General features: G+C 31.0%; 1 protein-coding gene across 1 annotated transcript; it reads right to left on the reverse strand.

Moving 5' to 3' along the window:
* Nucleotides 1–5262: 5262 nt before the first annotated feature.
* Nucleotides 5263–6963, reverse strand: LOC145135710 (uncharacterized). The gene is made up of 2 exons (XM_079069955.1): nucleotides 6722–6963; nucleotides 5263–6598 (listed from the first exon to the last, which is right to left on the reverse strand). Exons 1-2 carry the CDS (start codon nucleotides 6770–6772, stop codon nucleotides 5816–5818), a joined length of 834 nt encoding a protein of 277 aa, XP_078926081.1. The 5' UTR covers nucleotides 6773–6963; the 3' UTR covers nucleotides 5263–5815.
* Between the last annotated feature and the right edge of the window lie 7243 nt (nucleotides 6964–14206).

The raw sequence follows: 14206 nt of genomic DNA on the forward strand, positions 1-14206 counted from the left end.
TATTTATTTATTTATTTGGCTGAAAACGAAACTCGTCACAAGGTGGATTTTTGTTGAATGTGATCCAAAATTCCTCCCACCTTTTGAGAGCTTATTGTTATTTTTTTCATAGTTATTAGATATAGGCAACCTTTCCTATTAAAAGGTTATTAAAAGAAATGACGGATCTAAGAAATTTTTTTATTGGGGGCATTGCATCGGTCAAATAGTAAAAATAATCAGGTTGGTTCAAATTCGTTGGATCACACCTCGACGATTTATATTTTATCATAAATGATAGGTTTGATCACTTAGCAAATTGACATGAACATTTATTGTAATCGATAAAGCCTCAAAAATATAAATTTGACAAATCTTTTAAACAAAATTATTGAAGACTAAACTTTATTTTTAGAAATGTAAATGTTCAATAAACTGATTAATTTTAAGGCCAATATAAACTTCTATACTGAACGTAATAATAAGAATAATAATCAATTGCTTTATTTTTCTAGTTCCTAGTGGGCTTGATATAAATGACAATATAGATTTTGGCCCAAGTGTAACACATTCAATAGGAGCAACCCTACAAGTGTACGACTAGTGCTTCTTCTCTAGCTATTCTGCCATTAATACCGGCAGAGCTTCTATTTAACTTAAATTAGGCATTACCAAGCAAAATTTATCCAAAGCATTGGGGGCCTCGTGAATAAATTAATTCTTCGCCTAGTCTTAGCACCCGCACAGTAGAGGGGAATAAGCATTTCCTTTCCGACAAAACTAAGCGTCTTGCCGTTGGGTAAAGGCAATAGGAGGAGGTTTGGAACCCCAAAACAAGTCTAGGCTTAAGAACGGTGATGCTAGTTCAGTTGTTGAAAAAAATGTCCCGATGAACCTTGGGAGCATCCCGGGCAAGATCTATGGCTTCGGCTGCGGCTAAGCGAACTACCTATTATATATATTCAAGGAAGGTTCGGCAGGTAATACTAGGAAACTAAGAACAAATCCTCGCTTCGTAGCCAGCCGGTCTAGCTTTTGAATATGAGTGAAAAGTAGCTTCTGCTTCGCTATTAAATCTCTCACTTTCTAAGAAGATCAAGGGCAAGCCCTCCTACGATTACGATGACTGTAACGAAGTCTCGAAAGATAGAGAACCTCCTACGGTCGCATGTATAGGACCAACTGGGGCATTGGTCATGGTCTAAAAGATATTTTAGAAGCTCATAAAGGTCCATTTACGGGCCAGGGCCATAAAGGCCTATATGAGATCCTAACAACGTCATGGTATGCTCAATTATCTCTTAACCTAGCTATGTTAGGCTCTTTAACTATTGTTGTAGCTCACCATATATATGCCATGCCCCCTTATCCATATCTAGCTACTGACTATGGTACACAACTGTCGTTGTTCACACATCATATGTGGATTGGTGGATTTCCTTTCTTTGAAAACCAAGGATGAAGCTAGAATGTGGAGTACGGACTTATCATGCTTCCCAATTCCACTAGCATAAAAGAGTTTATTCAACTCCTGAGAGATTCTAGAGTTCCTGAGCTACCCCAATTTGATGAGAATGAGGGAAAAAGTCTATTCCAGTCTAATGTTATAATAAAAAAAGTTGCTCTAGAAAAATCTATTAGGGGCATGTATCCCCACTCCTAACACGTTGGATCTGCCTCTGGTTAAAAGCCATGGTGTGCTTTAGAATTTCACTTAGATGCCTATAAATATAGCCTTAGTTTATGGTTTTTATTATTACAAACCCTCACCCCTCCCTCCAAATTTATATATCCTATAACCTTTTATAAAATTAAGGAATCAGAATAACAACAAATACAAACTTGCACAACAAGAATTCAAAGTATTAGGGACGTCGCTTTTTGCGACGACAAGACCTTTAGCGACCACAAGACCTTTACAATAATGCTTATTCAGTTATAACATATTTTTTAATGTTTATTCAAGTATAACATATTTTGTAATGTTAAACAAAATTTGAATAGACTTGAAGCATTTCATCGTGGGCATGTGAACAAAAAATAAGAATTTGTTGATCCTTTGGTTGAAGACCAATATGTAAATTATTATTACTTAAAAATGAAGTAAATTGTTTTTTTTTGTTAGTTTTAACGTATATTGACAATCTTTGTGAAATACAGAATGCCTTAGTTGCTGAGATTGTTGTACAGACTCATCACATAGCCGACTCCGGTGGTGATCCAGACACCATTGATTGGATCACAATATTTGAGAAGGTGTTGGGTACTCGAAGGGGGCATGTGAGAAGCATTGGGCCTAAACCTTCTTCAAGAGCGGGTACAAGTGCTCAATCCCAATGGCAGTCACAGTCACAAGCACCACAACCAACACATGCACTTGTTAAATTCTTAAAGAATTTGGTAGCTTTGCTATATTATTAAAAACTTGATGCATTTATAGTAATTTTTGGTAGTTTGGTAGTTTGTTAAATTGTTAAAGACTTAATCGATTTGGTGGTTTAATAGTTTTTTAAATTGTTACCGACTTAATTCATTTGGTGGTTTGATGGTTTGATAGTTTGTTAAATTGTTAATGACTTAATGTGCTTGTGACTTAATTGTAGGATGTTGATGTGAATGCTTTTCTTCAAAACCCGGCGTTTGTGACGGCCATTGGAGACATTATCCGTTCGTTTAATATCAAGTCAACAACGAGGAAAACAACGATGAAGAAGATGCAGACACATAATATTTCTTGTTTTATGTTATGAATGATGTTATTTTGGATTTATTAGATAGTTTATGGATGATATATTAGATGTTTATTTTGGATTTATTAGATAGTTTATGGATGATATATTAGATTTTTATTTGAGATTTATTAGATAGTTTATGTAATGTGGTATATTTGATGTTTTATGTAATGTGGTATGTATTTTTATTAAAGCTGCATTTTATAATATATACAAACTAATATCATAAACAAATTGTTTTTAAAAAAACCATTAGCAGCGACATCTTTAGGGACGACATTGATCAGTTGCGACGAAAATTGATTCCGGGAAGAGTAGCTAGAAAAACTCCGACCGGTGGCCGGAATGGTAATAGAGACGACGACAATAGCGACGACAATGACCATTTAGCGACGACGAGTATTAGAAATGACGCTATTTGCGACGACAAAGGAGTATTAGCTACGAGGTAATAGCGTTTTAGCGACGACAAGTGGCATCATTTGCGACGTTTTTTGTCGTCGCTAAAGGGTACGTTTTTTGTTGTGTTGGATGGATTCAAAGATCGTGTTTATCAAACACTTTTCCAAATTTGTAGTTCGTCCCCTTTGCCTGGGGTATACGAATTCAGAAGTGAGATAATCCAAGAATGAACCAATCAGAATTACAGGTCTAGTTCAGATTGTGAAACACAGAATATAGTGTTAATGTGTTTTTGAGAGATAGAACAAATCTTAAAACCAGATATTGAGATTATATACTTTGTAACCCGTTTTCTCGAACATGAATAATGTTCTTATACCAAAGGGCAAAATGGTTATGACAGTTGCCTCTAGATTTAGCGCAAAAAACGGTAGTTATTGGACATAACCGACACCTACATCATCATGATGTCATCGGTGGGTTGTTAGACCAAAGTGAAAAGTGGTTCTTATACAAAACCACCACCAGGGGCTCTGCCCCTTGGACCCCGCTAGGGGCGCTGCTCCTAGACCCCACCAAGGGACTACAAACCCTTGGAACCCTGCATCTAGGGGCGCTACCCCTGGACTCCCGTATTCCCGAGTTCACATTTATTACTCCGAGTGTACACCTCACATCTTTTAGCTCAGTTAGTAAATGAAGCTCGACCTATCTAATTACACCAAAATATGTTGAGAAACACCAAAATCACCAACATATAGTCTCTTTTGTAGATTTTGTCAATAATACAAAGTCAGAGTTGTCAAGTGCCTTGTGGTTTTTCCCGCAAGGATTTCCACTCAAACTTCTATGTTCTGTTTATTTTCTTCAGGATCCATCATAATTAGAACATTTATAAACACTATAATTTTTTAGATGCCAACAAATAGTTTATAATTTATAGTTAACAGATAGGATAAAGACCAAGTCACAAGATATCAACTTTTGTATGTGTGAAGTTGACTACTCCTAAGTCAAAGAATGAACGCAACACAAAATCAAAATATACTACAAATGGATTTAATTTGTGTTTCTATTGACTTCCTGAATCAAACAAATAGATTTGCTCACATCCAAATATCATTAATTATCAAAAAAGTTGAAATATGATAATACTTTTTGATGCATATTGACAAATTCTTTTTGCAAGAAATAATCCTGTTATATACTTACATAGTTGAACTCTCGTGACCGACACACCTCTAAATGTTGTAGATTCATTTTACTGGATCGATAACGAAACTCAAAGATATAAATGCAATAATTTATAATTTATGATCACAAGAAAGTTTTAACAGTCAAAATAATTGCATGGCCTGTTCAAAGCATGGTTTGATATGGTTTATAAAGTTCTTAAATAGAGATTTTCCATTATGCCTTTTTCTAATTTCATGAAATTAGTTGAGTAAAAGGCGAGATTACATCATAGGGGATTACAAGTAACAGTAAAAGCTATGAATGAGTTGGTTAAATCTGCCATTTTAATGGCAGACACACACCATGCATCATGGATACTCTAAATAAACACCAAGATTCCACAAACAATATATTATTATTATTTTATTTTATTTTACAAAACTATTTATCTTCTGATAAGATACTTATAACTGTAGTTCGACAGATAGAAACTTTATCTTTAATTTATAAATATCAAAAATGAGTTATATGAGAGATAGTGTAGTAGACCGGTTATTTGTGTTAAAATATTTTATTGTTTTTTTGGTATATTCTGATAAGTATATAGTTATTTTTGTTAAAACTACATAAAAAACAAATTATTATTTGAAAATTAAACTAATATTGGAAAAAGCAGGAGCAATGATATGCAACTGCTACATGTAATTATCTCAGGTGAAGAGCCCCACATCCACCAAAAACTCTACTACCCAATCCACACCTTTCACATTATAATATGAAAAGTGAAAGTAGAATTTTCCACGACAAAAATGATTAAGCTCACATAAATATTTTTTTTCTTTTTTCGATGATACACAAAACCATGAAACTTTTATGATTTGCTATTTAATAACGTATAAAATATAAGATTCGAATGTATATCTTGTCTTCAACAAGTCTTAAAAGTAACCGGTTAGTAACCACAATCACAAAATTAACGTAAATCAAATGTATATTCATTGATAGAAACAGTTTCCCGTCCTTCTGGAGGACCAAAAACCTCGCCAAAAATCACATTTCTTATGTGAATAGAGAGTAAACAACACCAAAAGTGATAAAAAAAAAAAACAAAAAAACAAACAAACATGTAGAATATAAATAAGTCAGTCTCCTGTCGTTTGAGATGACTTAAATTCTGAGTTCATATTACATTACCAAAAATATCAATTTCAGCCTAACCGAAAGAACGATGGAATAGTGGAAAAGGAAAGCCCTCAATCAAACATAGAGGCTCAAAGGGTTTGATTGTGCCCTCTCTCTCTCTCTTTTTTTTTTTTTTTTTTTTTTGCTAATTATGGTTAGGATACTTAAGTTCTAAGAAAAAAGTAATTAATGTACACCAATTCTAAAGGGTAAAATGCAAAGGGTCCATCCTGGCCATCCCTTTCATCCTAATAAACTTTTTCCAAACCTAAAGAAAAGGATGGAAATTGACATATTAATTTGTAGCTAGATTATGGTTGGAGGGAAAATCAAAATACTAGTCACTAAATGTTGGTCAATGGTGGTGATTGGTGAACAACCTTTTGGTTCTTGGTGTTGGTGGTGAGAGTAGAATCATAATCATAGTCATGTGCTTCACAACTTTGCTCAAAACCCCTTTTCCTAGTCATGATCATACATCCACCACCATTGTTGTTGTTGCCACCACCAATGATTATGCTAACACACGAGTCTTGGTGGAGGAGCATCCGAGGTGTGGTGGTGGAAGTTGATGGGATAGTCACGGGTGGGATCTCTATTGAGTTGAGTTGCGGTGGTGGGTGTTGCCACTGTGGAAGCGGGCCGGCAAGAAGCAGGGTTTGGAGTAACGGGCCCGCTTCCACCACTGCCTGCAAGAACTTGCCATTCTCTGGCAACCCTTTTTTCAATACTACATTATCCACGATTTCTGGCGGTGTTTGTTGCGGTGGCAATGAAATCCTTTCCATTCCTTGAGCTCCAACAAAGTTCTCATCAGAACCCGAAGATGAATCCACACCCAAATTATGATCGTCTTCTTGGTAACTCGTAGGAGTGGTTCTAACCAAAGAAGTAGTAGCATTAGCTTCAAATTCTTGAATCTTTTGTTGGAGTATTAGGTTTTCCAACACTAAGCCTTGACACTTCAATTCGGCTTCATCTCTTTCTTTGATAGTCTTTGACAAAAGACATTTGAAATGCAAAACTTCATCTCCTTTTCTTGCAATCTCTTCATGAGCACATGCAATTGTTGTTTCTAACTCCAACGTGTACAGCAAAGTGTGTTTCAACTCTTGGATTCCTTGCGCCTACTCAACAATTAAAACAACTTAAAGGAATTAACACCAAACACAAAAGAACAATAGAAATATCGAGATTTTGGTTAACTATTTTAATCAGAATCAAGAAACCATTCACGAAGTGGTCTTTACCTCTTCTTGGTAGTAACAATCCCAATTAAAAGGACTACATTCATCCTCCATCTTGATAAGAGCACAAAGCGAGAGTGCGTGTGTGTGTTTTGCGTTTTGCAAGTTGAGGGAAGGGTTTTAAGTAGAAGTTGTTGGTTTCCTTTTGCAACTTTTGCTTTTGCTTTTGGGCCTTTTTATTTTGGGGTTTTCTTCACAATGGCGACAAGAGGTTGTGAGGTACCAAGGAAATACAAAGGCCAAAAACAAGTAGAATAGAAAGTTCAAGCATAGTGCTTTTTTAATCCCGTTGAAAAATCTTTTATAAGACCCCAAAAGAATATATATATATATATATATATATATATATATATATATATATATATATATATATATATATATATATATATATATATATGAGGTTAAATAGAGAACCATAATTAACAAAGAAACCAATGAACCAATCGTGAGCGTCGGAAATCATAACGATCAACGGCTAAGGAAATAGATGTATATTTTTACATTGGACGCACACACACCGGATTATACCAAAAAATCCACCATTTACAAAAAAAACTCATCACTTTTTTTCGTTTAAAATTTTTTTTAGGCCATGTTTTTTATCGAAAAAAAACCGAATATACCGTTGTTCACGATTTTTCGTCCTCTTTCCACAGAGATCCATGATGATATATAAAAAACGAACTTTTTTTTTCGAAAAAAACCCACTTCATTTTCTTTGATAAAAAAAGTTAAGGTCTATTTTTTTATAGAAAAAAAATTAATAAATATATCAAAATTCATATTTTTTGTACTCATATTCATGTTAAAAAAAACGATATTTCCGTTCAGATTCACATTGTGAACCTATTCAGATTCACATTGTGAACCTATTCAGATTCATATTGTAAACCTGTTCAGATTCACATTGTCAACCTCCTCAGATTCACAGTGTGTATAATAATAAGTCAGATTCACAGTGTGAATCTGAACTGATCGGAGCTTTTTCACATTGTGAATGTTAAAATTTGTAATATTTACAGTTTAGATTCACAGTGTGAATCTATACTGATTGAGGTTTTTTTTTGTGAACCTTCTCAGATTCACAGTATGCATAATAGTAATTCAGATTCACATTGTGAATCTGAACTGTTCGAGATTTTTCATATTGTGAATGTTAAAAATTGAAATATTTACAGTTTAGATTCACAGTGTGAATCTACACTGTTCGAGTTTTTTTTTTTTAAATCGGTGTTGATGTTTATTAATAGAGTACAAAAAATTAATATTTTTGGTATAATTAACTTTTTTTTTGATAAAAATAAACTTAAATATTGAAAAAACTAAGAAAATTAAGTGGGTTTTTTTCGAAAAAAAAAGTTCGTTTTTTATATATCATCATGGATCTCTATGGAAAGAGGACGAAAAATCGTGAACAATAGTATATTCGGTTTTTTTTTCGATAAAAAACTTGGCCTAAAAAAAATTTTAAATGAAAAAAAGGAAATGGATTTTGTTATAATCCGGTACATGTGCGTCAATTATAAAAGTTTACAACCCTTCCTTTTGCTGTTGATCGCTTTAAATTCTGACGCTTTGGATTGGTTCCTTGGTTCCTTGATTAATAATGGTTCTCTATTGAACTTTTCCATATATATATATATATATATATATATATATATATATATATATATATATATATATATATATATATATATAGAGAGAGAGAGAGAGAGAGAGAGAGAGAGAGAGAGAGAGAGAGAGTTCAACTGAGAAAAAAAAGGTTAAGAATGAGGCAATCATTCTCAGCCACACATTTATTTTGCCGCAAAAGCCTTAGGCGTGCCGGCGGAAATGGATAACGAATAAACATGTTTTCCAACCAAACATGTTTCCTTAAACTATGCTAATCATTACCTTAATATTCACAAAAAACATACTTTTTTTGTTTTTTTATTTTATTTTTAGAAAGCCATTTTTATCGAAAAATTATTTTAAATATATCAAAATTCATAATTTTTTATTCTTTATAAATAGACATCCATATTGATATAGTTTTAAAATAAATTAATTTTTTTTACAGTTTCAGCTCTCGTTATTCATAAGTGAATAAAAATCTATCATATTTTTATTACAGTACATTCGTTATTCACTTATGAATAAAACGTATGCTTAGCTTTTTTTTATAGTTTAAGTATCGTTCATCTATAAATATGACACGTAATAAAATTTTCTTACTTAAAATATATTTTTTACATTATCTTTCGTCATATATATTATATTTATATATGAATAAAATGTGTATTAGTTGTCGTCATATTTTATATTCATATTTGAATAAAACATTTATCAGATTGTTATTCATATATGAATAAGTAGTATAAATGATACTTAAACTGTAAAAAAAAATTAATTATATATTTTTATTAATAAGTGAATAACGAATATACTGTACCAAAAATCTGATGTATTTTTATTCACTTATGAATAACAATAGCTGAAAATATAAAAAAAAAGTATTTTATCTTAAAAGTATATCAATATGGATGTCTATTTGTGGATAATAAAAAATCATGAATTTTGGTATATTTAAAATCATTTTTCGATAAAAATAGCTTCTTAAAAATTAAAAAAACGAAAAAAAAACTATGTTTTTGTATATATTAAGGTAATAATTAGTATAATTTAAGAAAACATGTTTTGTTGGAACACACATGTGTATTCCTTATCCATTTTCGCTGGTACAACGGAGGCTTTTGCGGCAAAAATAAATGAGTGACTGAGAATGATTCCCCAATTCTCAACCTTTTTTATTTTCTCAATTGAACTTACCTCTCTCTCTCTCTCTCTCTCTCTATATATATATATATATATATATATATATATATATATATATATATATATATATATATATATATATATATATATATAGAGAGAGAGAGAGAGAGAGAGAGAGAGAGAGAGAGAGAGGATCGGGTGATAACTCTTTTTTCGGTGAGTACTCGTGAAAACAATTAAAAAAAATTGAAAAAAAAATACAAATCATAAAATCGAGCATAGTACTATATCGGAGAGAAAAAAATTTGGAAATTTTTTTTTGGATCATTAAAATTGAAGCATGGATCATTTTTATGATCCATGATTCAATTTTAATGATTCAAAAAAAAATTCCAATTTTTTTCTGTCCGATATAATACTATGCTCGATTTTATAATTTGTATTTTTTTTCACTTTTTTAAGGTGTCCTCACCGAAAAAAGAGTATTTACCGGAACCGGACCATATATATATATATATATATATATATATATATATATATATATATATATATATATATATATATATATATATATATATATATATATATATATATATAAAAGGTGGAGTTCAATAGACAACCATTACTAACAAGAAACCAAATAACCAATCGTGAACGTCAGAAATCATACACTTTGTACATTGGACGCACATATACCGGATTATATCATAAAACTCACTATTTACAAAAATACTCACATCTTTTTTTTCGTTTAATTTTTTTAAGCCACATTTTTTTATCGAAAAAACCGAATATAATGTTGTTTACGATTTTTCGTTTTCTTTCCATAGAGATTTATATTGATATATAAAAACATTTTTTTTTCGAAAAAACTCACTTCGTTTTGTGGTATTTTTTCAATATTAAAGTTTATTTTATACAAAAAAACTAATTATACTAAACTAAATTTTTTATGCTCTATTAAAAAACATCTAACATCGATTAAAAAAAAAACTCAATCAGTTCATATTCACATTGTGAATCTAAACTATAAATATTTCAATTTTAACATTCACAATGTAAATCTGAGTTACTATTTCAACTTTTTGATCATTCACAAATTAAGTGAAATTTACATATAAATCGAAATATATTCCATGTAGTTTTATAATATTTTAACGTTTTGATTACTCGTAAATTAGTTTAGTAAAATCAACAAATGAATTTATTCATATTGTGAATCTGAATGGTATATAATTTAGTATTCAGAATCCACAGTTTTTAGAATTCACAATGTGAATCTGACTTACTATTATTCATACTATGAATCTGAACAGATTCACAATGTGAATCTGAACTGAGATTTCAATTTTTTTTAAACATCAATATGAATCTATGTTTAAATGGTACCTAAAAAATATGAATTTTAATATATTTATTAATTTTTTTGGATAAAAAATGGACATTAACTTTTCAAAAAACAAAGAAAATGAAGTGAGTTTTTTTTAAAAAAAAGTTTATTTTTTTATACATCAATATGGATCTCTATGGAAAGAGGACGAGAAATCATAAACAAAGGTGTATTCGTTTTTTTTGTCGATAAAAAACATGGCATAAAAAATTAAACTAAAAAAAGGAAGTGAGTTTTGTTATAATCCGGTGCATTTGCGTCTATTGTAAAAGTTTACAACCCTTTCTTTTGCCGTTAATCTCTTTAAATTTCGACGATTTGGATTGGTTACCTAGTTACTTGATTAATAATGGTTCTCTATTGAACTTTTATATATATATATATATATATATATATATATATATATATATATATATATATATATATATATATATATATATATATATATATATATATATATATATATATATAGAGAGAGAGAGAGAGAGAGAGAGAGTAAATTACACAAATCGTCCCTCGTGCAAGTGCCAAAACGCATGTTTGGTCCCTATTTTCAAAAACGTTTGTTTTATATTTGCACGCTTCATCCTTGAAAGAGGAATTTGTTGCGGTTTTAGTCCGTTCTAGACTTAAAATGACCATAATGCCATTGTGTAATTATTTTTCAATTAAGTTAATAATACTCATTATTATTTTAAATTTAAAAATAAATTTGGTCCCACTTTCCCTGCCTCCAAGAAAAGAAATGGCACCAATCGATTCAATAGAAGGCATTAAGCAGACAGAGCGCTTGGTAAAGATTTGTATTTCGGGTGATGACAAGTAACTCGTGAAGGTCTATAGTCAACTACGATTATCCTCTGCCTTCACCTCATCCACCAAAGTTTGTATCCCCTTCTTCTCTTTAAACTTGAAGAACATCACACACCATCGTCACCTCCCAAATTCCGACAATAACTACCTTGGGCAACCATCACCCCTCTCTCTCACACACACACTCTCTCTCTTTCTCTCTCTCTCTCTCTCTCTCTCTCTCTCTCTCTCTCTCCCTCCTTCTTTATGTATATATATATATATATATATATATATATATATATATATATATCCCTCTCCCTCTCTCTTGGTTTAATTTATAGGTTCGAAAGCCATCATCGACTTCGACTACTTAATATTTGAAACTCAACTAAAATCAGGAAGAGTGGATTGGATTGAAGGTGCGAGTGATGAGGTGTGGTGTTCGATATCAGGCGTCTTCTCCAACGACACGTGGTTCCTTTAGCTCGCTCTCTCTCACCCCCACTCATAGATCTGACACATTTATACATCACCAACGCTCGATTTCTACAAGTGAGTTTAAAGATTACAAGTTTGGATTTTTCGATTTGATGTGGTTTGCTTTTTAAGGTTTGGGTTTTTAGATTTGTGGTTTGATTTTGACGTTTGTTGAAGAGGGAGACTGAGATATGACATTGTATAAAGCATGTTGGTGGTCGGAGGCGGCTGGTTGTCGGAGGTGGTTGGTGGCCGGTGGTAGGAAGTGGTTGATGGATGGAGGTGATAGGCACCAATTTAAGGGGAAATTTCGCTTCCTAAAAATTATAATTTACCAAAAAATAGTAAATAAGTTATAAACACTAGAATATTAAATGAAAAAGAAAAAGAAAAGGGCAAGATAGTCATTGTATGTCTGTGAGGGGCGTAAATTGCACCTTTTAACAATATAAGGGACAATTCAAGTTAATCTTTGACAATAAAGACTAAATATATGTTTTGACATTTGCACGAGGGGCAATTGGTGTAATTTACCCATATATATATATATATATATATATATATATATATATATATATATATATATATATATATATGATTATGTTCATTTGAGACTATGCTAATTTTTTGTGACATGAGAACGCGATCATAACACTCATCCTGGAGAAAAAAAATACTTCTAAAAGCAAAATAAATAAAAATTTTCGAAAGTTTTTCTAAAAGTATTATTTTCATCATTTAATTAATCAAAAAAATTACCTTTTTTTTTAAATATACGTGAAATATTCTAATAAAATATTACACTATAAATATTAAAACAATATTTTTTTAATATTCAAATATTGTGCTAGAATACTACACTTTAAATATTCATACAAATCTAATAGAATATTCGAACATTCTAACTTTTTTAACAATTCTAGTAGAATATTTGAATATTTTAACATATCTAACAATTCTATAGAATATTAGAATATTATAAAATTCTAGCATTAATAAATGATTATTTACAGTCTGATATTCTATTAGAATATTTCACGTATATTTAAAAAACGGTATTTTTTAATTTTTATTTATTTATTGTCTATTTTTAAATATTTTTTGGATAAATTAAATGACGAAAGTAATATTTAAAAAAAGAAATTTTGGATATTCCTTTTATTTTGCATTTCAGATTTTTTTTTCAAAATTTTATGATCTAAAAGATGAATGACTATGATCGCGCCCCAATGTCTCATAAAATTAGTATGGTCTTAAATATATATATATATATATATATATATATATATATATATATATATATATATATATATATATATATATATATATATATATATATATATATGGGACGAATCCATTGTTATTCTGAAAAAATGAAGATCTTGAGATTTAATCTAAACCATATATTTCTTATTTTCCACTCTAACGCTCCAGAGTACCAACATGATAGAATAATGCCTAATCATAAATGATTATATGGTGGAAAGATATAATCATGTATGATTATACATGTTTACACATGTACGCGTAATCATAAATGATTATACATATATGTATGTTCATAAAGTGATTAATCATATATGATTATTGTGGTTGGTGGTAGAGGAGGTGGTGGCGGCAAAGGTGGCAGTGGTAGAGGTGACAGAAGTGGGAGTGGTGGTGTATGTTGGTGGCAAGGCTGCAGAGGAGGGGAACGTGGCAAGGAAAAAAGGAACTTGTGTCGTTGCATATTAATTTATGGTTATAACTCTCCCACTGCGTCGGTACGCTGGAGCGTTAGAGAAACTAATGAGAAGTATATGTTTGAGGTTGAATCTTAAGATATTTATTTTTTTTCGGAATCTCAACAGAACACACACACACATATATATATATATATATATATATATATATATAACATTTTGTCTCGAGAAGTTCTTATTTTAGGACTGTGGACAATTAATGGATCAATGGAGGCCATGGGCTTCAATGGAATGGATTTTAGACTCTCTTGGAGGTGTATGATGTTGGATAAGTGATTTTAAACCATGAATTGTTCGATGGAAGTTGAGGGGTAAAATGAGAAGGGT

Source organism: Lactuca virosa, chromosome 9 (assembly GCF_052849685.1).
Source record: "Lactuca virosa cultivar CGN04683 chromosome 9, Lactuca_virosa_CGN04683_v6, whole genome shotgun sequence".
In the NCBI taxonomy this organism is placed as follows: domain Eukaryota; kingdom Viridiplantae; phylum Streptophyta; class Magnoliopsida; order Asterales; family Asteraceae; genus Lactuca; species Lactuca virosa.

Bases quoted from the DNA above. Each gene is read 5' to 3' on its own strand.
- LOC145135710 (XM_079069955.1), bottom strand. From the start codon at position 6,772: ATGGAGGATGAATGTAGTCCTTTTAATTGGGATTGTTACTACCAAGAA. The intron at 6,599-6,721 runs GTAAAGACCACT...ATTGTTGAGTAG, and splicing joins ATTGTTACTACCAAGAAGAG to GCGCAAGGAATCCAAGAGTT.